General features: G+C 48.8%; 2 protein-coding genes across 2 annotated transcripts in view; both read left to right on the forward strand.

Moving 5' to 3' along the window:
* Positions 1–296: 296 nt before the first annotated feature.
* On the forward strand, positions 297–12155 carry LOC142499753 (tubulin alpha-1D chain). Its single transcript, XM_075609593.1, has 4 exons — positions 297–436; positions 9894–10116; positions 10556–10704; positions 11054–12155. The coding sequence occupies exons 1-4, from the start codon at positions 434–436 to the stop codon at positions 12035–12037; spliced, it is 1359 nt and encodes a 452-aa protein (XP_075465708.1). The 5' UTR covers positions 297–433; the 3' UTR covers positions 12038–12155.
* Positions 355–22929, forward strand: part of LOC142499754 (tubulin alpha-1A chain-like) — a 41155-nt gene continuing 18580 nt past the window's right edge. The window contains exon 1 of the mRNA XM_075609595.1: positions 355–436. Within this exon, the coding sequence (XP_075465710.1) occupies positions 434–436 (3 nt within the window). The 5' untranslated portion in view covers positions 355–433. The remainder of the gene's footprint in view (positions 437–22929) is intronic.

Genomic DNA, 22929 nt, shown 5'->3' on the forward strand with positions numbered 1-22929 from the left:
CTTCTCCCTCCCTCTCTTATTCCTCCATCTCCCTCTTCCCTCCTTCAGTTTCCCTCCCTCTCTTTTGTGACTCTCAGCTCCCTCCCCAGGGGTCACATTGAAGTCTTTGTCCTCACACTTGCTGCTGCTGCTGCTGCCTGGTAACAGTTGTGTTGTGCTGAGTGCAGCCACTCCCGGGCCGCAGTGTGTTACACACACAGACAGGGAGGTGCTGCAGTGTCCTGGTTACAGGGAGGAGGTGACACCGAGTCCCAGCTCTGTTTGTGCTGCTGCCCAGGTCCCTGCCCCCTCCCTCCTCTCCTCCTGTTACTAAGGACGCACCGGGCGGCTCCTGACTCATATAAATAGGAGGCTCCGGACAGAGGGGTCAGAACCGGACTCTGATCTCCGATCCCCTAACCCATCGGAACCAGGAGACAAACACAGCGGTAACATGGTGAGTGTGTGTCTGGGGGTCACTGCAGGTGTGTGCTGCATCTCTTCTGTGTGTGTATCTTGTGTCTCTTCTTATCACACCTTCACACTCATCTCTAACACACACACACACATCACACACACACACACACACACACACACACACACACACACACACACACACACACACACACACACACATCTCTCTCTTCCCCTCTCACACCCATCTCTCTCTCTTTCCCTCACACCCATCGCTCTTCCCCTCAAACCCATCTCTCTTCCCCTGTCACACCCATCTCTCTCTCTTCCCCTCTCACACCCATCTCTCTCTCTTCCCCTCTCAGACCCATCTCTCTTCCCCTCTCACACCCATCTCTCTTCCCCTCTCACACCCATCTCTCTCTCTCTCCCCCACTCGTTTTCTCTCTCTTTCGCAGAGTTTCTATGGTTTTTGCACCCTGGCAATTTCCCCCAACTGTGCCGTGCCACCCCATCCCCCTGACGCAGAGCTCACTGACGCACAGCGACACACAGCACACTGACAGACACTGGCGCACAGCACGCTGACAGGCAGACAGCACACACTGACACTGCATATTTACACGCACACACTGACACTGCATATTTACACGCACACACTGACACTGCATATTTACACGCATAGCACACACACTGACACTGCATATTTACACGCACAGCACACACACTGACACTGCATATTTACACGCACACAGTGACACTGCATATTTACACGCACACACTGACACTGCATATTTACACGCACACACTGACACTGCATATTTACACGCACACACTGACACTGCATATTTACACGCACACACTGACACTGCATATTTACACGCACACACTGACACTGCATATTTACACGCACACACGGACACTGCATATTTACACGCACACACGGACACTGCATATTTACACGCACACACTGACACTGCATATTTACACGCACACACTGACACTGCATATTTACACGCACACACTGACACTGCATATTTACACGCACACACTGACACTGCATATTTACACGCACAGCACACACACTGACACTGCATATTTACACGCATAGCACACACACTGACACTGCATATTTACACGCACAGCACACACACTGACACTGCATATTTACACGCACAGCACACACACTGACACTACATATTTACACGCACAGCACACACACTGACACTGCATATTTACACGCACAGCACACACACTGACATTGCATATTTACACGCACAGCACACACTGACACTGCATATTTACACGCACACACTGACACTGCATATTTACACGCACAGCACACACACTGACACTGCATATTTACACGCACAGCACACACACTGACATTGCATATTTACACGCACACACTGACACTGCATATTTACACGCACACACTGACATTGCATATTTACACGCACAGCACACACACTGACACTGCATATTTACACGCACAGCACACACACTGACACTGCATATTTACACGCACAGCACACACGCATAGCACACACACTGACACTATATATTTACACACAGCACACACACACTGACACTGCATATACACACACACACACACACACTGACACTACATACACACACAAACACACACACCTCCCCTGATGTCATGCAGAGAAGGGGCGGGTAGTCATGCTTCTCTCTGCCCGCCCTCTGACCGGCTGACTGCAGCACTAGCTGATAGGTGTGTTAGTGTAGCGTTGGGAGGGAGAGGGAGGGAGAGGGAGGGAGGAGACTGGGGAGAGGGTGGGAGCGCTGCAACCCCCCCCCCCTCCCTCTGCTTTTTCGTATCATTTGTTTCTCTTGATTTCTTTCTGCTTTCCCTTCTGTCTCTTGGTCTCACTGTCCCTCCTTCTCTCACTGCCACTCAAATCAAATCAGCTTTCCCTGGCATGACGAAAGAACCTTTCAGTATTGCCAAAGCATGAATAACATGGGGTAGGGTATAATGGGTACACAGTACATGAATAACAGGGGGTAGGGTATAATGGTTACACAGTGCATGAATAACAGGGGGTAGGGTATAATGGTTACACAGTACATGAATTATAGGGGGTAGGGTATAATGGTTACACAGTGCATGAATAACAGGGGGTAGGGTATAATGGTTACACAGTACATGAATTATAGGGGGTAGGGTATAATGGTTACACAGTGCATGAATAACAGGGGGTAGGGTATAATGGGTACACAGTACATGAATAACAAGGGGTAGGGTATAATGATTACACAGTACATGAATAACAGGGTGTAGGGTATAATGATTACACAGTACATGAATAATACATTTTTTCTCTCATTCCTTCCCTTTCATTTCTCTCTCTCTCTGTTCATCACATTATTCTGTCTCCTCCTCTCTCTATCTACAGTAAGTAATTTGCTGCACCTGCCCTACCCCCTCTCTCTCACCCATCCCTACTCTCTCTCATATCCCCCTCTCAAATCAAATAAGCTTTATTGGCATGACGAACGCCAAAGTGTGAATAACAGGGGGTAGGGTATAATGATTACACAGTACATGAATAACAGGGGGTAGGGTATAATGATTACACAGTACATGAATAACAGGGGGTAGGGTATAATGACTACACAGTGCATGAATAACAGGGGGTAGGGTATTATGATTACACAGCACATGAATAACAGGGGGTAGGCTATAATGGGTACACAGTACATGAATAACAGGGGGTACGGTATAATGATTACACAGTACATAAATAACAGGGGGTAGGGTATAATGATTACACAGCACATGAATAACAAGGGGTAGGCTATAATGGGTACACAGTACATGAATAACAGGGGGTACGGTATAATGGTTACACTGTACATGAATAACGGGGTAGGGTATAATGATTACACAGTACATGAATAATAGGGGGTAGGGTATAATGGTTACACAGCACATGAATAACGGGGTAGGGTATAATGGTTACACAGTACATTCATTATAGGGAGTAGGGTATAATGGTTACACAGTACATTCATTATAGGGAGTAGGGTATAATGGTTACACAGTACATTCATTATAGGGAGTAGGGTATAATGGTTACACAGCACATGAATAACAGGGGGTAGGGTATAATGGTTACACAGCACATGAATAACGGGGTAGGGTATAATGGTTACACAGTACATTCATTATAGGGAGTAGGGTATAATGGTTACACAGTACATTCATTATAGGGAGTAGGGTATAATGGTTACACAGTACATTCATTATAGGGAGTAGGGTATAATGGTTACACAGCGCATGAATAATTGGTTGGTAGGGTATAATTGTTACACAGTACATGAATAACGGGGTAGGGTATAATGGTTACACAGTACATGAATAACGGGGTAGGGTATAATGATTACACAGTACATGAATAACGGGGTAGGGTATAATGGTTACACAGTACATGAATTATAGGGGGCAGGGTATAATGATTACACAGTACATGAATAACAGGGGGTAGGGTATAATGGTTACACAGTGCATGAATAACGGGGTAGGGTATAATGGTTACACAGTACATGAATAACAGGGGGTAGGGTATAATGGTTACACAGTACTTGAATTATAGGGGGCAGGGTATAATGGTTACACAGTACATCAAGCATGTCAAACTCAAATGCTAACAAGGGCCAAATAAACAAGGTTTAAGTCTAGGTGGGCCGCAAAAAAAAAAAAAAACTTACATTTTCATAGAAACGTAGGTTTATTTCGAAAAGTAGTGTGTGTGTGTGTGTGTGTGTGTGTGTGTGTGTGTGTGTGTGTGTGTGTGTGTGTGTGTGTGTGTGTGTGTGTGTGTGTGTGTGTGTGTGTGTGTGTGTGTGTATGTGTATGTGTATGTGTATGTGTGTGTGTACCTCACAAAACGAAAATAAAAACTAAAAAATGTAGAACAGGGAAAATAAAAACTAAAAAAGCCAGATGTGAATGACTTCTGAACCCATTAACCAGTGTCAGGATGCCCCTCTTGATTTCCAAAGCAGCAATCCCGCCTGGAATCTTACCTGATCCGCAGTCCCTCAAGGTACTATACTGCAGGGGAGGTGTTTCCTACCTGTCTTCCGATGTCCCCCGCGTGAAACTTGAGTCAGATCCGGAAGAAAGCAGAATAGGTTATTTCGGTGTAGGTATAGGGCAGTTAAGATAAAAACGAGAGACAGAGAGGCAGAGAGAGAGGCGCAGAGAGAGAGGCGCAGAGAGAGAAGCGCAGAGAGAGAAGCGCAGAGAGAGAGGCGCAGAGAGAGAGAGGCAGTGAGAGGCGCAGAGAGAGAGGCGCAGAGAGAGGCGCAGAGAGAGAGAGAGGCAGAGAGAGAGGCGCAGAGAGAGAGAGAGGCAGAGAGAGAGAGAGAGAGGCAGAGAGAGAGGCAGAGAGAGAGGCGCAGAGAGAGGCGCAGAGAGAGAGAGAGAGAGGCGCAGAGAGAGAGAGAGGCGCAGAGAGAGAGAGAGAGAGGCGCAGAGAGAGAGAGAGAGAGAGAGGCGCAGAGAGAGAGGCGCAGAGAGAGAGAGGCAGAGAGAGAGAGGCAGAGAGAGAGAGGCAGAGAGAGAGGGAGAGAGAGGGAGAGAGAGGCACAGGGATACAGGCACAGGGGCAGAGGCACAGGGGCAGAGGCACAGTGACACAGGCACAGGGACACAGGGACAGAGGCACAGGGGCACAGGGGCACAGGGACAGGGGGACAGGGACAGGGGGACAGGGACAGGGGGACAGGGACACAGGCACGGGGGCAGGGACACAGGGGCAGAGGCACAGGGACACAGTGGCACAGTGACACAGGCACAGGGGCAGAGGCAAAGGGGCACAGGGACAGAGGCAAAGGGGCACAGGGACAGAGGGACAGAGACACAGGGGACAGGGACACAGGGACACAGGGACACAGGGGACAGGGACACAGGGGACAGGGACACAGGGGACAGGGACACAGGGGACAGGGACACAGACACAGGGGACAGGGACACAGGGGACAGGGACACAGGGGCAGGGACACAGGGGCAGGGGCACAGGGACACAGGGACACAGGGGGACAGGGTACAGGGACACAGGGACACAGGGACACAGGGGCAGGGACACAGGGGCAGGGACACAGGGGCAGGGACACAGGGGCAGGGACAGGGACACAGGCACACAGGGACACAGACACAGGGACAGAGGGACCCAGGCACACAGGCACAGGGACAGAGGGAGACAGGGAGACAGGGGCACATGGACACAGGGACAGAGGGACACGGACACAGGGACAGGGGGACACAGGGACAGGGACAGAGGGACACGGACACAGGGACAGGGGGACACAGGGACAGGGACACAGGGACACAGGGACAGGGACACAGGGACAGGGACACAGGGACACAGGGACAGGGACAGGGACACAGGGACACGGACACAGGGACACGGACACAGGCACAGGGGCACAGGGGCACAGAGGGACAGAGGGACAGAGGGACACAGAGACAGAGAGACAGAGGCACAGGGACAGAGGCACAGGGACAGAGGCACAGGGACAGAGGCACAGGGACAGAGGCACAGGGACAGAGGCACAGGGACAGGGGCACAGGGACAGGGGCACAGGGACACACGGACACAGGGACAGGGGGACACAGGGACACAGGGACAGGGACACAGGGACAGGAACACAGGGACACAGGGACACAGACACAGGGGCACAGAGGGACAGAGGGACAGAGGGACACAGAGACAGAGAGACAGAGGCACAGGGACAGAGGCACAGGGACAGGGGCACAGGGACAGGGGCACAGGGACAGCGGCACAGGGACAGCGGCACAGGGGCACAGGGGGACAGGGGCACAGGGACACAGGGGCAGAGGCACACAGGGACACAGGGGCAGGGACACAGGGGCAGAGGCACAGGGACACAGTGGCACAGTGACACAGGCACAGGGGCAGAGGCACAGGGACACAGTGGCACAGGGACACAGGCACAGGGGCAGAGGCACAGGGACAGAGGCAAAGGGGCACAGGGACAGAGGCAAAGGGGCACAGGGACACACAGGGGCAGGGACACAGGGGCAGGGACACAGGGACACAAGCACAGGGACACAGGGGACAGGGACACAGGGGACAGGGACACAGGGGACAGGGACACAGGGAACAGGGACACAGGGGACAGGGACACAGGGACAGGGGACAGGGACACAGGGGACAGGGACACAGGGACAGGGACACAGGGGCAGGGACACAGGCACAGGGACACAGGCACAGGGACAGGGACACAGGCACACAGGGACACAGGGACACAGACACAGGGACAGAGGGACACAGGCACACAGGGACAGAGGGAGACAGGGACACAGGGGCACAGGGACAGGGGGACAGGGGGACACAGGGACAGGGACACAGGCACAGGGACAGGGACACAGGGACACAGGGACAGGAACACAGGGACAGGAACACAGGGACACAGGCACAGGGGGACAGAGGGACAAAGGCACAGGGACAGGGGCACAGGGACAGCAGCACAGGGACAGGGGGACAGGGGCACAGGGATACAGGCACTCTCTCTCTCTCCCTCTCCCTGACACTCTCTCTCTCTCTCAGACACACACACACTCAGACACACACACTCAGACACTCAGACACACACACACACACACACACAAACAAACACACACACACACACAAACAAACACACACACACACACACACACACACAGATCTCCTTCTGCACGTGCAGCTCACACAGAGATTTGACAGGGGGGAGGGGGGCTGCTGTGAAGACATACCCCTGTCCGTGGGATCTCCACTGAACTGTTGAACTCTCTGCACCTCATGGAGGGGGGCGGCCATGATCTCTCTGGTTTACCAGGCTTCAAGGAGAATGCAGTCTCTCCGCAGGGGTTTTGACTCCGCCCCCGTGTCCTCCCACACATGGCATGAGTGCAGATTGACTGCACCCGGCCACCGTACGCCTCCAGCCCCTGCAGGACAGATTTTACTTCCACCCGCGCTCGCTTCTCCCGCGGCCAAAACTTTTTACCGCCGCCCACGCGCTCGCCGACACACACGACCGCCACCGCGCTGGTTGTGAGCGGGCCGCAAAAATATCCATTGGGGGCCGCATGCGGCCCGCGGGCCGCATGTTTGACATGCCTGCAGTACATGAATAACAGGGGGTAGGGTATAATGGTTACACAGTACATGAATTATAGGGGGCAGGGTATAATGGTTACACAGTACATGAATAACGGGGTAGGGTATAATGATTACACAGTACATGGGTAACAGTTACACACAGGGATATGGGGGTTAGTGGGCGTCTCTCAGCCTGTGGCAGGTGCTGACATAGTGTGCAGCCAGTCCTGCTGCGGTTTCCTCTTCTCCCAGGAGGATCGCTATTTTTTTGGTTCTCTTCTATAGTATTAAAGTTCTGGATAAGAGCTGTGAGTGTCTCCAGGTGGGCGCTCCTCACTTCACAGTATTGTGTGCGGCGCAGCAGGAAGTGGGTTTCATCTTCTACCTCTCTCTCAAATCAAATAAGCTTTATAGGCATGACGAAAGGACATTTCAGTATTGCCAAAGCATGAATAATAGGGGGTAGGGTACAATGATAACACAGTACATGAATAATAGGGGGCTATCCCTCTCATCCCTCACCCCCTATCTCATCCCTCCCCCGCTCTCCTCTCTTTCATCCCTCCCCCCTCTCTCTCATCCCTCTCCCCTCTCTCTCATCCCTCCCTTTGTTGGTGGGATTGAAACATTTTAATAACCGGTTCTTACCGTGGCGGGCGGCTTCTGCTCGCATGTTTTCCCTGCATAGCTTCTCAAAATGGCTTGCCATGACAACGTGTCGTAGTGTCTCGTTGCCATAGCAATGCACGTCACATGATGCGGTTACGTCATGTGGCGTTCCCGTTGGCATGGCAATGCGGCGCTATTTCACGCCGCGCGGCCATATTGAGAAGTTATGCAGAGAAAAGATGCTGCTAGACGCCGCGCGCCTCCACAGGTAAGAGAATTAAGCACCGGTTCGGCGAACTTGTGAAATTTTAGTAACAGGTTCGCACGAACCAGTGTGAACCGGCTGAATCCCACCGCTGCCTCCCTCCTCTCTCTCATCCCCTCTCTGCTCATCACTCCCCCCACACTCCTCTCATCCCTCCTCGCTCTCTCTCTTAACCCTCCTCCCCTTTCTCTCTCATCCTTCCCCCCTCTGTCTCATCCCTCCCCCCTCTCATCCATCCCCCCTCTCAGTCTCACCTCCCCTCTCTCATCCCTCCCCTCTCACCACTCCTCTCTCTCTCTCTCATCCCTCCTCTCACCCCCATCTATCTCTCCTCCCACTCCTCTCTCATCCACCATCTCTCTCTCACTCATCCCTTCTTTCTCTATCATCTCAACCCTCTCTCATCCCCCTTTGCTGTCATCCACCCCCTCTGACTCTATCGCCCACTCTTTCGCATATCCTCTCTCTCTCTCTCACCTCCCCTCTCTCATCCCTCCCCTCCTCTTTCTCATATCCCTCCTTCTCTCAACCCTCCCCTCCTTTCTCTCATCCCTTCCTCTCCCTCCCATCCCTACACCTCCTCTCGATCTCTCTTATCCCTCTCTTTCTCTCATCCCCGCCTTCCTCCCTCCCTCATCCATCCTCTCTTGGATGGGGTTGAGTTGTAAAATTAAGAGACATTCACCCCGTGTCCATGGGATTTCCCGACTGGGGGAATGTCAGACGAAGAGGCTGCTGCTCGGAAACTTTATAGTTCTTGACCTGTCCTTCCTTGTTCAAAGTGTTTAACTAAATGGATATGTAAGCCGCTCCATGTGCTCCCTGCTTTAGGTATTATTCTGCTCTTGGGCATATGGCGGTAATGTATTGGTAGCCCTACACTTGGTGGATTCTGTACCAGTGTCTTTATACTGAATCTTTCTTGTTTATACTATATACAAGGGTGCATTCAGTTATCTATAGTTATACGTAACTGAGGAGCATTCATTCAGCAAACATTAATACAAATGTGAGGCCAGGTATGTGGAACTGCCCTTTTAAAACCCTTGCCTCAATCACTCTCTCTCTTTTTCATGACTCCTTTTTTACTCCCTGTACACACGCTTCCTTGAATCTCCTCCAATTCCTACACACATTCATCTGAATCCCATCGATATCATTGGGTTCTCTCTCTTACTAAGCTGAGGAAGTGGCTCAGTGAGTAAAAGCACTCACTGATAGCTACACGGAGTGTGAAGCAGGGGAGCCTGATTCAAATCCCAATGTCTGCTCCTTGTGACCTTGGGCAAGTCGCTTCTCCTCCCTGTGCCTCAGGCACCAAAAACATAAATTGTAAGCCCATCGGGATAGTGGTTGTGTCTATAAAAAAATTCCTATGTACAATGCTGCTTACTATACTGTAATTGTGAAGCACTTTGAGTCCCATTGGGAGAAAGTTATTATTGCTCCTGTGTCTCACATCTTTCCCATGTGACCTTCCCCCACAGAGGGAATGCATCTCAGTCCACGTGGGGCAGGCAGGAGTGCAGATTGGCAATGCATGCTGGGAGCTGTACTGCCTGGAGCATGGGATCCAGCCGGATGGGCAGATGCCCAGTGACAAAACCATCGGGGGAGGGGACGATTCCTTCAACACCTTCTTCAGTGAGACTGGGGCTGGGAAACACGTTCCCCGCGCTGTGTTTGTGGACCTGGAGCCCACTGTGATTGGTGAGTATGAGTGATGTCAATAACTGTGATTAGTGAATGTGAGAGGTACCATGGTGGATATGAGAGGTTCAGCGATTGCTCTGTGTAGTTCCCAATAACAGTGTCAGGAGGCTGCCATCTCTTGGTGATGATATTTACAACATTGGAAGTATAAGAGTGGCCCAATGACTTTCAAATTCCTTAATAATCCGTCTAATTTTTGCTTCTCCTATGAAAGTACAAATCTGTCATCTTCCTCCCTGCTAGCCAGGTATGTGCTGCACCAGAGGTCAGAAAGATGAGTAATTAATGTTATTCCATTTCAGCTTCTCTGATGGTTCCAGTGGCATATATTATATCACTAATCGGATATGGATGCCTTGTGAAATATGTAACCTACCTTTAGTAATTCCCATATGCAGTGATATAACTTCTAACCTCTATTACTTGTGCCTTCCAGATGAGGTGCGGACAGGTACTTACAGACAGCTCTTCCACCCCGAGCAACTCATCACAGGCAAGGAAGATGCCGCCAATAACTACGCTCGTGGTCATTACACCATCGGCAAGGAAATCATTGACCTGGTGCTGGACAGAACCCGGAAGCTGGTAAGTGCCCGGCTCTATGTGATTTGTCCTATATACAAAGTCACAGGAAGAGAAGGGGCATCATGGGAATAGGAGGCTGATTGGTTGGGGCTTTCTTACTGCCACTCCACATAATACTGATCGGCAGGGCAGAGCTGATTGGATATATCTGGTTTGACATCCTTCCTACAAGTACAACTCTTCATTATAGATTAAAATGAGAATGTTATCAATAGTTACCATTTAGTTCCAGCCTGGATGTCCTTAAAGAGTGTAAGATTGGTAACACTCTCATGATATAGATTCCCATGCCAATATCACAAGGCTGCAAATCTATGTCTGACTTCCCCTGGTGTCTCCTTTCTTTCAGGCTGATCAGTGTACTGGGCTCCAGGGATTCCTCATCTTCCACAGCTTTGGAGGTGGCACTGGCTCAGGCTTCACCTCCCTGCTAATGGAACGTCTCTCTGTAGACTACGGCAAGAAGTCCAAGCTGGAATTCGCTATTTATCCAGCTCCACAGATCTCAACAGCTGTGGTTGAACCATACAATGCCATCCTTACCACCCACACCACTCTGGAGCACTCAGACTGCGCCTTCATGGTGGACAATGAGGCCATTTATGACATCTGCCGCAGGAACCTGGACATTGAGCGCCCAACCTACACCAACCTGAACCGCCTGATTGGCCAGATCGTGTCCTCTATCACAGCCTCCCTGAGATTTGATGGGGCTTTGAATGTGGACCTAACAGAGTTTCAGACCAACTTGGTGCCCTACCCCCGTATCCACTTCCCTCTGGCCACCTACGCCCCGGTTATTTCTGCAGAGAAAGCTTACCATGAGCAGCTCTCTGTGTCTGAAATAACCAACGCTTGCTTTGAGCCGGCTAACCAGATGGTGAAATGTGACCCCCGTCATGGTAAATACATGGCTTGCTGCCTGCTGTACCGTGGTGATGTGGTGCCCAAAGATGTCAATTCTGCTATTGCCACCATCAAGACCAAGCGCACCATCCAGTTTGTTGACTGGTGCCCAACAGGTTTCAAGGTTGGCATCAACTACCAGCCTCCCACTGTGGTTCCAGGTGGGGACCTGGCCAAGGTGCAGCGTGCTGTGTGCATGCTGAGCAACACCACCGCCATCGCAGAGGCCTGGGCTCGCCTGGACCACAAGTTTGACCTGATGTACGCCAAGCGCGCCTTTGTGCATTGGTACGTGGGAGAGGGGATGGAAGAAGGAGAATTCTCTGAGGCCCGTGAAGACATGGCTGCCCTGGAGAAGGACTATGAAGAGGTCGGCACTGACAGCGTGGAGGGGGAAGGAGAGGAAGAGGAGGGAGAAGAGTATTAATGGATTGCAAAATAACGTCCAATATTATTTCCTGAGAGATGTAATTGAAATAAATACCTTTCTGTGCTTGATTCTTGTTATATAAATTAGAAAATAATAAAGACATCAATTAGAAAAATATGCATGGTGCTTACTATACACATGTAATTCTGAGCCTCGCACACATCAGGTCCCCAGGCTGAGAAATACGTATTTAATAGAAAAAGGTGTTACATTTTGCTTGCTTATTGGTTGTAAAAGTTAAAATAACAATGTTAAATAATGTTAATATTGCTCCATGGAAAAATACAAAAAGATACTTTAGTGGGCTGAACATGTAGTATCAGAATTGTTATTAGCTGCTTGCGTTTAACAGTGCGGCCACACTGAGGATAGGCCCAGGGGTCTGATACATTGTAGCTGTGCTGTTGCACTAAAATAAATTGCACTTTTGTGCACCTGAAATGCAGTGATGGCCCATTCCTTGCCAGGAGAAATCTTCAGACACAGAGTCTTACCTTTTTGTGTGCTTCTTTCTCTCTCTCTCTCTTTTTTTTTTTTTTTTTTTTAAAGATAATGCTAAATGGTAAGGCTACGAAATCATTTCACACACATCAAAATACAGCAATGTATCCAGCTCATAGGTAGTGAGTTCTTCAGTGGTTTCCTACCTTTTTTTGGTTAAGGAACCCTAAGTGAAATTCTGAGGAACACCCCAACCCTCTCTAATAGCGCGTCTGTGATCAGATGCATTGTACATTCTTCTGTATTTGATACAATTTTCAATTGACCAGAAAATTGCAGGGAACCCTTTCGGGATGCCCGGGGAACCTAAGGGTTCCTAGGAACCCTGGTTGATAAACACTGAAGTACTTTATTTGGCTTATCTCAGATATATCCATGCAGTTCCTACTCATGATTGGAAGGGGGAAAAAAAAACAATGGTTAATAGTGCAATCAAATTAAAACAATGCTTTTTTTTCTTATGCAAAATCATTAGTTGTGTCTCTGCATTATGCCCCCATATTTCCCAATTACTTGGGATGGTGCATCCAATCTAACATATTCACCACACCCCACAAAACAATGCGACTGTTAAGTCTTGTAAGATGCGTTGGTGTGTCATCTCCTTTATCCAAGCAGGTGCATGTGGCCGGAAATCCTTCCGGAAGTCAAAAAGACACTGTTATACTTACAAACTGTAATTCCGAAATAGACTTCAATGAAGGTCTGTGTCGCATAAATATTTTATAGTCAATAGTAGGAGGTAGTCTGGCACACAATAAAACTCTGTTAAATAAGATATCACCTGCCGGTGCCCACGGTCAAAAAGGGACAGTCCTGCAACATCCCCAAGGGTTCACATGTAAAAGGCAAGGTCCAGGCACTCGGTCTTCAATATAACAAGTTTATTTCGGCAAAAAAAAATTCCAACGTTTCGACTGCAAATGCAGTCTTTGTCAAGGTGAGAGCTGACAAACAATGCAAAATAATCCCTTAATATAACCCCCACTCACCCATCCTAAGTCACTGCAGGTGAGGACTGGCGCAAAAATTCGCAGTAGCAATGACGTCACTGCCGCGACAGACAACCACGCATGTGTGGTATGCCTCACATACAGTGTGGGACTTGCATCAGCGTGAGGGCAGTCAAAGTATGGGCAAATGCGTCATCCTATTCTAATCCTAATGGCCACTCCTCCTGTGATGTGAGCAAGCAGCCAATCCCGTACGCTTGTGTCTGTATTAACTACTATTGGCGGAAGAAGTTTGATGGGGAGAGATGGAGCACTACAGGAAAAAACTGCTAGAGAGTGTGTTCCCAATAAAAAGGTTTATTGGATCAGAGCATAGCACACAAAAAATATGAGCCCTGGGGCCCCCACCAACGCGTTTCGAGCTTGCGCTCTTTCTCAAGGTGCATCTTGAGAAAGAGCGCAAGCTCGAAACGCGTTGGTGGGGGCCCCAGGGCTCATATTTTTTGTGTGCTATGCTCTGATCAAATAAACCTTTTTATTGGGAACACACTCTCTAGCAGTTTTTTCCTGTAGTGCTCCATCAAACCTCTGAATATCCTGGAGAACAGGCAGCACACGTCCATGGAAGAAAAGACCCACAGAAGACCCATCTAACAGTGAGTGATTTGCTCCTTTTACACCACAGATATCCTATTCAATGTATGAGACTGGACACAAGCAAGTGTGAGTATTCATCAATCAAGGGATGTTGCTCTTCCAGCTTATTGATGCAATGGAGGTGGTGTGATGCTTTAAAGGGTTATAAATCGTGGGACACTTCAAGGATTTGGAATTATGTCTTCATATACATTATCCAGCAAATGGTCAGGTCTGTGTTAGAGCACTATACAGTGTTGTTTACTCTTGTACTATTGGCGGAAGAAGCCACCACGGGGAAATGCCAGCACTACAAGCCCACAGCAGAGGTCCGCGCACGCGCACAACAAACCACAAGAAAGTGAGAATCCCGCGCATGCGTGAAGCCCCCTAAGGCTGCAGTAATACTAAGTCATAACCTCCCCTAAAGAAGCATAAAAACCAACCAATGAGGTAAACAGGCTACAAGCATAATAGAGAGTAAAGGTAGCCACAACAGCAAATAGCAGTGACTCCAAAGGAGCAGCAATGAACCCCCCAAAAAAGGAAAAACAAAGAACCAATTCCCAGCACCCATGTATCATAAATAGAGGTTAAATAATTGATCATTGATCATCTGATCATTTATCGTGAAGACATTAGAATGGGGATAGATCTTCCTGGCCCACAAACTGTCCTCATTGTTCTCAAACGGTGTAAGGAGCAAACCCTCTGTCTGAAAAAGTTCAGATGTCGTCCAAATAAACCCCAAAATGAAACATGGACATAGAGTAACAATGTCAAGACCTACATAGTTACATAGATACATAGTTACATAGATACAAAGTTACATAGTTACATAGTGCAACACCATCAAGACTTACTGATTGACAACTGACATTTGATGTGTCTTTCAGCCAGCATGTGGCTGATATTTAGAGCGGTGCCACTATTACCACTTTATTTCATCCAAGGATGTTGCGACTTCACTGATTGATTGAAGGATCGCTCCCCAACATGCAATTACATGAATAGGAATCTGCTGCTTTGCAGTATAGGGTTAGGGTAACTTTTTCAAGCATTTACATTTCATTACCTAGAATCCCTGGCTGCAGTTGAAGTGCGTATGTTAAAAGATAATGGTAAAAACCAGGGTACCTGTCTGAGACATGTCAATGTGCTTGTGACAATATGGGTAGATTTGGCTGATTTGAGTAAAGGATAAGCCCACCGTTACCCCTGTCGATAATATAATCACACTGTGTCCAGCATTGGGCTGATGAGTTGTGTATTTAAAACCGGAGACAGAACATGAAAAACAGACAGAGCTCAGTGCTACATCCAAAGACACAAAGACACAAATACACAGTACAGTGCCTAAATATATATATATATTATATATACACAGTGGTTGACAAATCACCAAAAAATCTACTCGCCACACAAAAAAATCTACTCGCCACCTAGTACCAAACGTGTGCTGCTTGGGCCAATATTTACTCACCCGGGGGTTAAATCCACTCGCCCGGGGTGAGCAAATGTATAGGTTTGTCGAACACTGTAATATATATATATATATATATATATATATATATATATATATATATATATATATATATATAGATATATTTTTAATAAAATGGTCTTTTAGTTTAACTCTTTGGCCAAAGTGTTGTAAGCCCTTGATATAAATATAAATTCTTAATAACCTGTACATTACCTGGAAGAATGATTTATAATACTGTGGTTGCCCTGTCCCAGACGTTTTTGTTCCCCATTTACAAGCCACTCCCTGGCTACCATGTGAAAAGACAAAATGCATTGCTAGCCATACCCTCTAACCGACACATGATAGCAGTATAGAAACCGGCATTTCAATGAGCTGTAGGTATTTTTATGACCAAGCTTCAAAGGGGTCTCAATGGGCTGTAGGTATTTTTATGACTGAGCCTCAAAAGGCTATCACAGATTTAGAGTCCCCCTGTCTAAAAGAGTGTCAGTTATGAAAAGACCCAGAGACCCATAATGTATACAATACTGGCATACAGATGCACAGCAGATGTCAGGCTAGTGACACCTCTGAGTCAGAAATCAGACACAGTGGCCCCACGTCATGGGTGTAGCCCAGGTATGCTAAGTGGCATGGGCGTCAACCTGACCCATGCGCCCTGCCCACCGGCCCACCGGACAGCCCTTTTGACCGGTCTTATGAACTGTGGGTAACTTGGCAATTCGTGGGTTTTATTGTTCCCACGAGGGGATTGGATCCACATGTTAAAGATAGCTTGGGCAGTCTATAACTGTGGCTCCCCAGGTATCCCCAGTGTGATTCTTGAATTTTAGTCCATGATGTAAAGATGCAAGACTTTGTTCCAGCACAGCAGCAACCAGTCCAGGAGTGAAGGGGTTAATAACAACATAACCACAGGACTTTTAAAACTAAGGCTGCATTTCTTGCACTGGCAAGCAAAGGACAATTTCTTTCGTTCCAAGGACAATTTATTTAGTTCCCTTATCCCAGCGAGTGTTACTTAAAGTGTATTCTGCAGATGTCGTGTGTTTGTCTATTAAGGAAATAAGTCACAATTTATTTTGCAACTTGTTCTGTTCAATCAAGTACCCAGAAATATAAATGTGTTGATAAAAGTTGGTGTCATCGTGACAGGCTTTTAAAAAACTGGTGGCAGCCGGTGGTATACTGATTGAACCTATATTGCAGTTTCCTGCGGGCTCTGTAATATAGTGAGGACCTTGTAGCTTGCGAGCTCCTCAGACAAGTAGCAACTGACACACACTTCTAAAGAGCACGAGAGACTTCACTGTCCCCTTCACCCATACCCCGAAGGCACCATGAGTGATCGCTCAGGATGGTTCAGGTCGTGGACCAGAGAGAAAGTCGTCGAGAAATGTGCGGGGTATGGCTTACCGACAGATGGGCGGTCGAAGGCACAACTGGAGGAGGATTTGGAGAATCACGAGGACCGCAGGGTCCTACCAGAGGGGCAAGTCCCTGTAGCTGCTGTGTTGGCAGACGCTATTCAGCCCGGAGTGCCGGAAGTCCCTCTAGCTCCGGGGCTGCAAGGACATGAGGAGAGTGCTAGTGACCCCCCGGTCATGGGTGGCTTGGCGCCAGGGGTTGCGGACGAGGTAGCAACTGCGGCTGCCGAGCGTGCCGTCCCTGGGCTCACTGCACTTCTGGCTACTTGGGGAACGGGTGTTAGCACTGCGGAGCGGGTACAGCTCCTGACAGGAGTGCTCGGAAGAACCCACAACTCCTACCTTGAAAACGGGGAACAAGGTCTTTCCCGGGCGGATCATCACAGCTTCAGCAACGTGGATGGCACAGATGACCTCGATGCGTTCCTGAATGACTTCGAGACGCAGTGTTCCCGGTTCTGAATTCCAAGGAGGGACTGGGTGGTCAGACTGCGACCACTGTTATCTGGCAAAGCCAAACAGACTGTTTTGGGTATTCCACGCGTGGATGCCGATGACTATGGTCATGTGAAAAGCAAGCTGCTAACCCAGTATGCCCTGACCCCAGAATCTTACAGGGGCAAGTTCCGGACGGGGGTAGTACTCCCCGGAGAGTCATACAGCACCTATGCCGGTAGGATGGCTTTGCACGGGACTCAGTGGGTGGAGGGGAATGGGGTTACAAAATTCCATACCCTGCTGGACTTATTCTTTCAAGAGCAGCTGCTGCAGCAGTTTCCCACAGATGTGAGGGGATGGGTTTATGACCATAAACCACAGACCTATGAGCATGCAGCGAAAATGGCAGATGAGTATGTGGCCAGCCGAGTTGCAATGAAGGACCCTGTAGCACCCAAAGGAGCGGGCCGTGCGGCCCAGGGTGCTAAGACTACCCCTCCATGGACACACCAGCCTGCAGCAGCAAACAGCGCACCCAAGGCTGCAGAGTTCAAGCATGAGAGGCGGTGTTATTCCTGCAATAAAGTTGGACATCTCAGGCCAGATTGTCCGGACGGGGACTGGTCCAAGTGACACCATCAGGGGCAACGCTCACCAGCTGCGAGGCCGGTCGCACGTGTGCGACTGGCACACATAGAGGAGCCAAGTACAGCCGTGGAACCAGCCCACAGAAGGATGTCCAGCAGAGAGACTGCACTTGCCACCTCGGGACCAGCAGTGGAGAGCGGGGGACATCAGGTTGCTCCAGTCGGGATGCAGCCCAACGATGTCCGGCAGAAGCATCTGCGGAGGGTGACCATCGGAGACCGGCAGGCGGACGGCTTGCTAGACTCCGGTGCCACCGTGACTCTGGTTCGCCCTGATATGGTGCAGCCAGAAGATTTGCTCCCGGGCACCGGGATGCAAGTGACCATGCCAGACGGAGGACCGCGGTCACTCCAGGTTGCCCGGGTCTTTTTGGACTGGAGTGCCGGGTGTGGCATGAGGGAGGTGGGGGTTTTGCCTGGGTTAGATGCTGAGGTCTTGCTGGGTAACGACCTAGGACACGTTACCTGTGTTTTTACCACTGAGCTGGCGCCTTTTGCAGCGATCACCAGGAGCCAGTCAGCAAGGATCGCAGCAGAACCAGCCCCTGTCCCCCTGCATTTGGGACCTACAGTTCCAGTAGTCTCTGCGGAGACCAGACAGGTAAGCCAGACTCAGTCGCTTTCTGACACTGACTTACTGTTCCCTGTACCTGTTCCCTGTCCCCCTGACTCAGATGTGACCGGGGGGTGGCCAGAGTTAGGTGCCCAGTTTAGGGATGCAGTGCGATCTGATCCCAGCTTGGAGGGCAAAAGACTGCGGGCATCCGAGTCCAAGCCAAGCAAGGAGTCGGATTACTTCTTGTGGCACCGCGGGCTCCTGTATAGAGAGCAAGGGACCACCGTGTTAGATGAGGTATGGACGGGTGTGATGGATTGGATAAAATGCCTATTTCTTCATCTGTAATACTTTGCTATGATTCCTTACTCAAAATGGCTACCGCAGCTACCCCTCCCTTCAAGTAAGGAAGATGGCACCGAGGAATTCCCCTCAAATGCTGATGTGTCCAAAAACCTGCAATAACAGGACCATAAACTGCAACAACAAGACCATACAAGGAAAAGACCCAACAAGAACCAATGAGATACTGACATGTGTATTTACACACAACCTTTAGACCTGAGAGAGCTCCTTTTGCATACAATCCCCCACTGCAGCCTCTATATATGAATGTGGTCTGTAGGAATAAAGTCAGACATTATCATACTGAACGTGTGTCAGCGTGATTTTTTCTCAGTGCACGCATTACCTACGTAGGAAAATAATCTGGACGGGGACAGATACTCTGTAGATGTTTTCATCTGATCAAAATGATCCAAATCAGCTGGCGCCCAACGTTGGGCTCTGGGTTTTGAACCAACGGACAGCCGTGCACAGAGGGACCGAGGTGGACCAAATGCGGACGCGGCAGGAGACTGATCACCTCTGGAGTACAGTAAGATAACATTTATTATCTACCGATACGCACTGTCTCCGCTGTTGGTCTATTTCTGTGTCTCATACGGCTCTCCGAAGGTCACCTAAAGACAGGTAGATATCTTGCCCAGAGCCCGGTTTAAACTCAAACCTGTTACCTAGACTATCTGTCACCCGGTATATGTTTACATGTTGTATATATGTTAGTCAGTGCCGCAAGTGGGAGTCCGGAGTGGAGTGGGATTTTTGCCGACTGACTAGGAGTCTTGTCAATGTACGTTGTAAACTTGATGGAAGGAGGGGTAAAGGGGGAGTAAGGTATAGTCGGTTCAGAGAGGAACACATGATCCCTGGAGTGACTGCGTGGTTGGCGCGTTGCAGAGGGAGGGGTGTTAAAGGCGCGTTACGGTTGGTAACTGCGCGGAATCCTGCCGATTGATCCCTGAACAACCTTTCCCTCTCTCGTAATCAAGTTGTATGTTATGTTCAAAATGTGTTTGTGTATTAGTGTTGAGAATTCATGAGGACGGGTGGGGATTGTTGAGAGTAGAAGAGATAGCCCATAGGTGCTTGGGCGATAACCCCTAGACGTTAAACTGCCCGAACTCCTGTTTTTTCCGCGTTAACGTACGCTTTGCAGTAAGAAAGAAAGAAAGTGAATAGGAAAGAAATAGGCAAGTGAATTTGCTGATAGATAATCAAGGCATATGATTGTGTTGTGAAAGTAAGTATTGAGGGTTATTTTTTTTTATTTTTTTCAACTTCAAATTTTTCTTTATTGGGTTCACAGATTCTTACATTGTATCACAGCCCATTGTATTAAAGCATCCCAATAAAGTTTTTCTATCATACATTAGACTATTTGAACTGCCTCAATATGGAACAAGAAGCAAACATATAGGACAAACAAGACAAACTAGACGATGGACAAGGGAGGGGGGGAGAAGGGGGGAGGGGTTTTCTCCGGGTATGCCTACCGACGTATAGTCTCTTATAAGCTTCTTATCTTTGTAGATATCCCTCATTGTCTCCATCTCGAGTATGCCGAGTTATCCCTATAGACTAGGTGTGTTGGATTGCTACCCTGGGGGCTGTCACCTACCAGTTCGTCGCTATTCGTCGTCTGGGCTCTGACCCCCAGAGGAGAACGCGCCTGTACCTATTATAGCAGGATTGCGGTGGCATCCACCCCGGGGATGTCTGTCTGTGTCAGCCAAGGCGACCAGACTTTTAGGAAGTTTGTGCCGGTGTCATTAACCAAACTCGTTAATTGTTCCATCCGGCAAACGTGCCAAATCCGATTTCGAATCTTGGGGATAACTGGAATTACTGGTTGCTTCCATAATGCTGCGATCTCGCATCTAGTGGCTATTGCAAAATGCGCGATTAATTTGTGCGTCGCATTTGGCATACCCTGGACCCGCCTGCCCAGTAGGAACAACCACGGGTCCAGGGGGATCTCCCAACCGAGAATCCGCTGTAACCAATTGAGGGTTATTTTTATGAAAGGTTTATATGCAGAAATTGGGATACAATTAGATACTGTGTATATTATTTGGAAGGGAAATAAAGTGTTATAAGTGAAGGGAAACAAGAAGAAGAAGAAGAAAAAAAAAAAAAAAGCAGGGCATTTTTGCTAGTAATTGCAGTATAGAGGAAAAAAAAAAAAAAAGTGCAGTTTTAACATTTGAGCACAGGCAAGTAAGACAGGGAAAGGAGTCGTAGCCTGCCACCTAGTGGCCGAGAGAGAGAACAGAACGGAAAAGAATGGGACAGCCCTGGTAACATTTATTTGAAAGCTTTGTTCGTACTGGCCACACGAATGGGTCTTTTAAAACCAGAAAATATTCTTTTTCCTTCTGTTCTAATGGCAACTAGAAAGAGGGGTCTTTTTCTGGTGGAGGGAGAAGTTCAGGGAGCGCAGTCTTGTGTGTTTTTTGAATCCCACAGGGAAACATACCTTACGTTAGTATGAGTCAAAATAATTCTGTTGAGGGACAGAAGGGTCCCTGCTGCATTTATTTTATCATTGCCAGGACAGAAGTTAATATAATAACAAGTGAAAAATAAAGCAAGTAGGCTGTTTAAAGTATGTAGTATTACTGCAGCAGAAGGCAGGTTACAGCCAGAAGAGTGGCAAAAAAATATTGAAAGAAAAGAGAGGAATTTTGAATGATAACAACCTGCTGAAGATAGCAGAAGCCTGGTTTAATGTTACCAAGGCTGTCCAGAGAAAAATGGACCAAGCAGGAGATATAAAAGGGAGGGAAGATTGTTTTAATTGTGGTGTGACTGATTTATCTATACTCACTCCTTTGTTACCTTCGCTCCCAGCTCCAGCAGCACCCCCACCTATACAACCCACTACCCCGCCCACAGATGACAAACCAACCTTGACTGTTCATGCAGCAGAACTATATCCTGTGATGCAGGCAGACGGTTCCTATTACACCCCGACTGCACCCCTAATGCCCCTGATGCCAGTCCTTTCACCCCAAACAATCACTGCCCCAGCGGTAGGGATTCAAGTCTACCCTGACACAACAATAGCACACAGACCCAGCAGCAGTGTCCACTACAGTGCGCCCTATAGTTTTGACTCAGATAGTGAGTCACAGGCCGCTGCACAGGAGGCAAACATGACCTGGAATACTAACCCCAGACACCCCCCAGTACCCGACCGCTACCCAAGGTTATATGGGCAGACGCCCAAGCAGGTAGAAGGCGCCCCAATAATGTATGTCACCTCACCCCCTTCCTGGTAGACACAGGTGCAGCCAGGAGTGTAATTAGAGCTGCAGACATACCTGACCCTTCCTATTTGTCTGATATTGATGTTTCATGTGTGGGGGTAGATGGCACACCGCGCTCTAGCCCATTAACACGACCCCTGCAGATAGGTCCCTACCCTGAACTATTTGTACGATTTGTAGTTTCCTCCACTTGCCCGCTTAATCTGCTTGGCACTGATGTTTTGTCCAGGTTAGAGGCCTCCATAATATTCTCAGAGGACGGCACCATTGATGTAACCTCCCCGCTCTGGGAGTCAGATGTCTCTGCCCTTTGTTCCCTTCCAATACTTTTGGCATTAGCGGACAAACCCTCAGCTGCCAGTATACCACCCGCTGTCATGGATAGGATCCCGTCCAAATTATGATCCACAGGCCCTGAGGATAACGGGCACCTAACGGTACCGCCCATTGATGTACAGCTCAAATAAGGGGCCCCGCTTCCCCGTAAACTGCAATACCCCTCTTTTCCCTGTAAAGAAACGCCCCGCGAAGGGTGAACCTGATAAGTATAGAATGGTTCAAGATCCTCAAGCAGTAAAAGATGCAACCATTGTACGATGTTTTAACAACAAATCTTTTCCAGATGACCCCA

The sequence above is a fragment of the Ascaphus truei genome, chromosome 7 (genome assembly GCF_040206685.1).
Source record: "Ascaphus truei isolate aAscTru1 chromosome 7, aAscTru1.hap1, whole genome shotgun sequence".
In the NCBI taxonomy this organism is placed as follows: Eukaryota; Metazoa; Chordata; class Amphibia; order Anura; family Ascaphidae; genus Ascaphus; species Ascaphus truei.

What these genes read in the sequence shown, in the direction of transcription:
- LOC142499753 (XM_075609593.1), top strand. An exon ending in CCTGGAGCCCACTGTGATTG is followed by an intron (nt 10,117 to 10,555) that starts GTGAGTATGAGT and finishes TGTGCCTTCCAG; the next exon opens with ATGAGGTGCGGACAGGTACT. An exon ending in TGGACAGAACCCGGAAGCTG is followed by an intron (nt 10,705 to 11,053) that starts GTAAGTGCCCGG and finishes CCTTTCTTTCAG; the next exon opens with GCTGATCAGTGTACTGGGCT.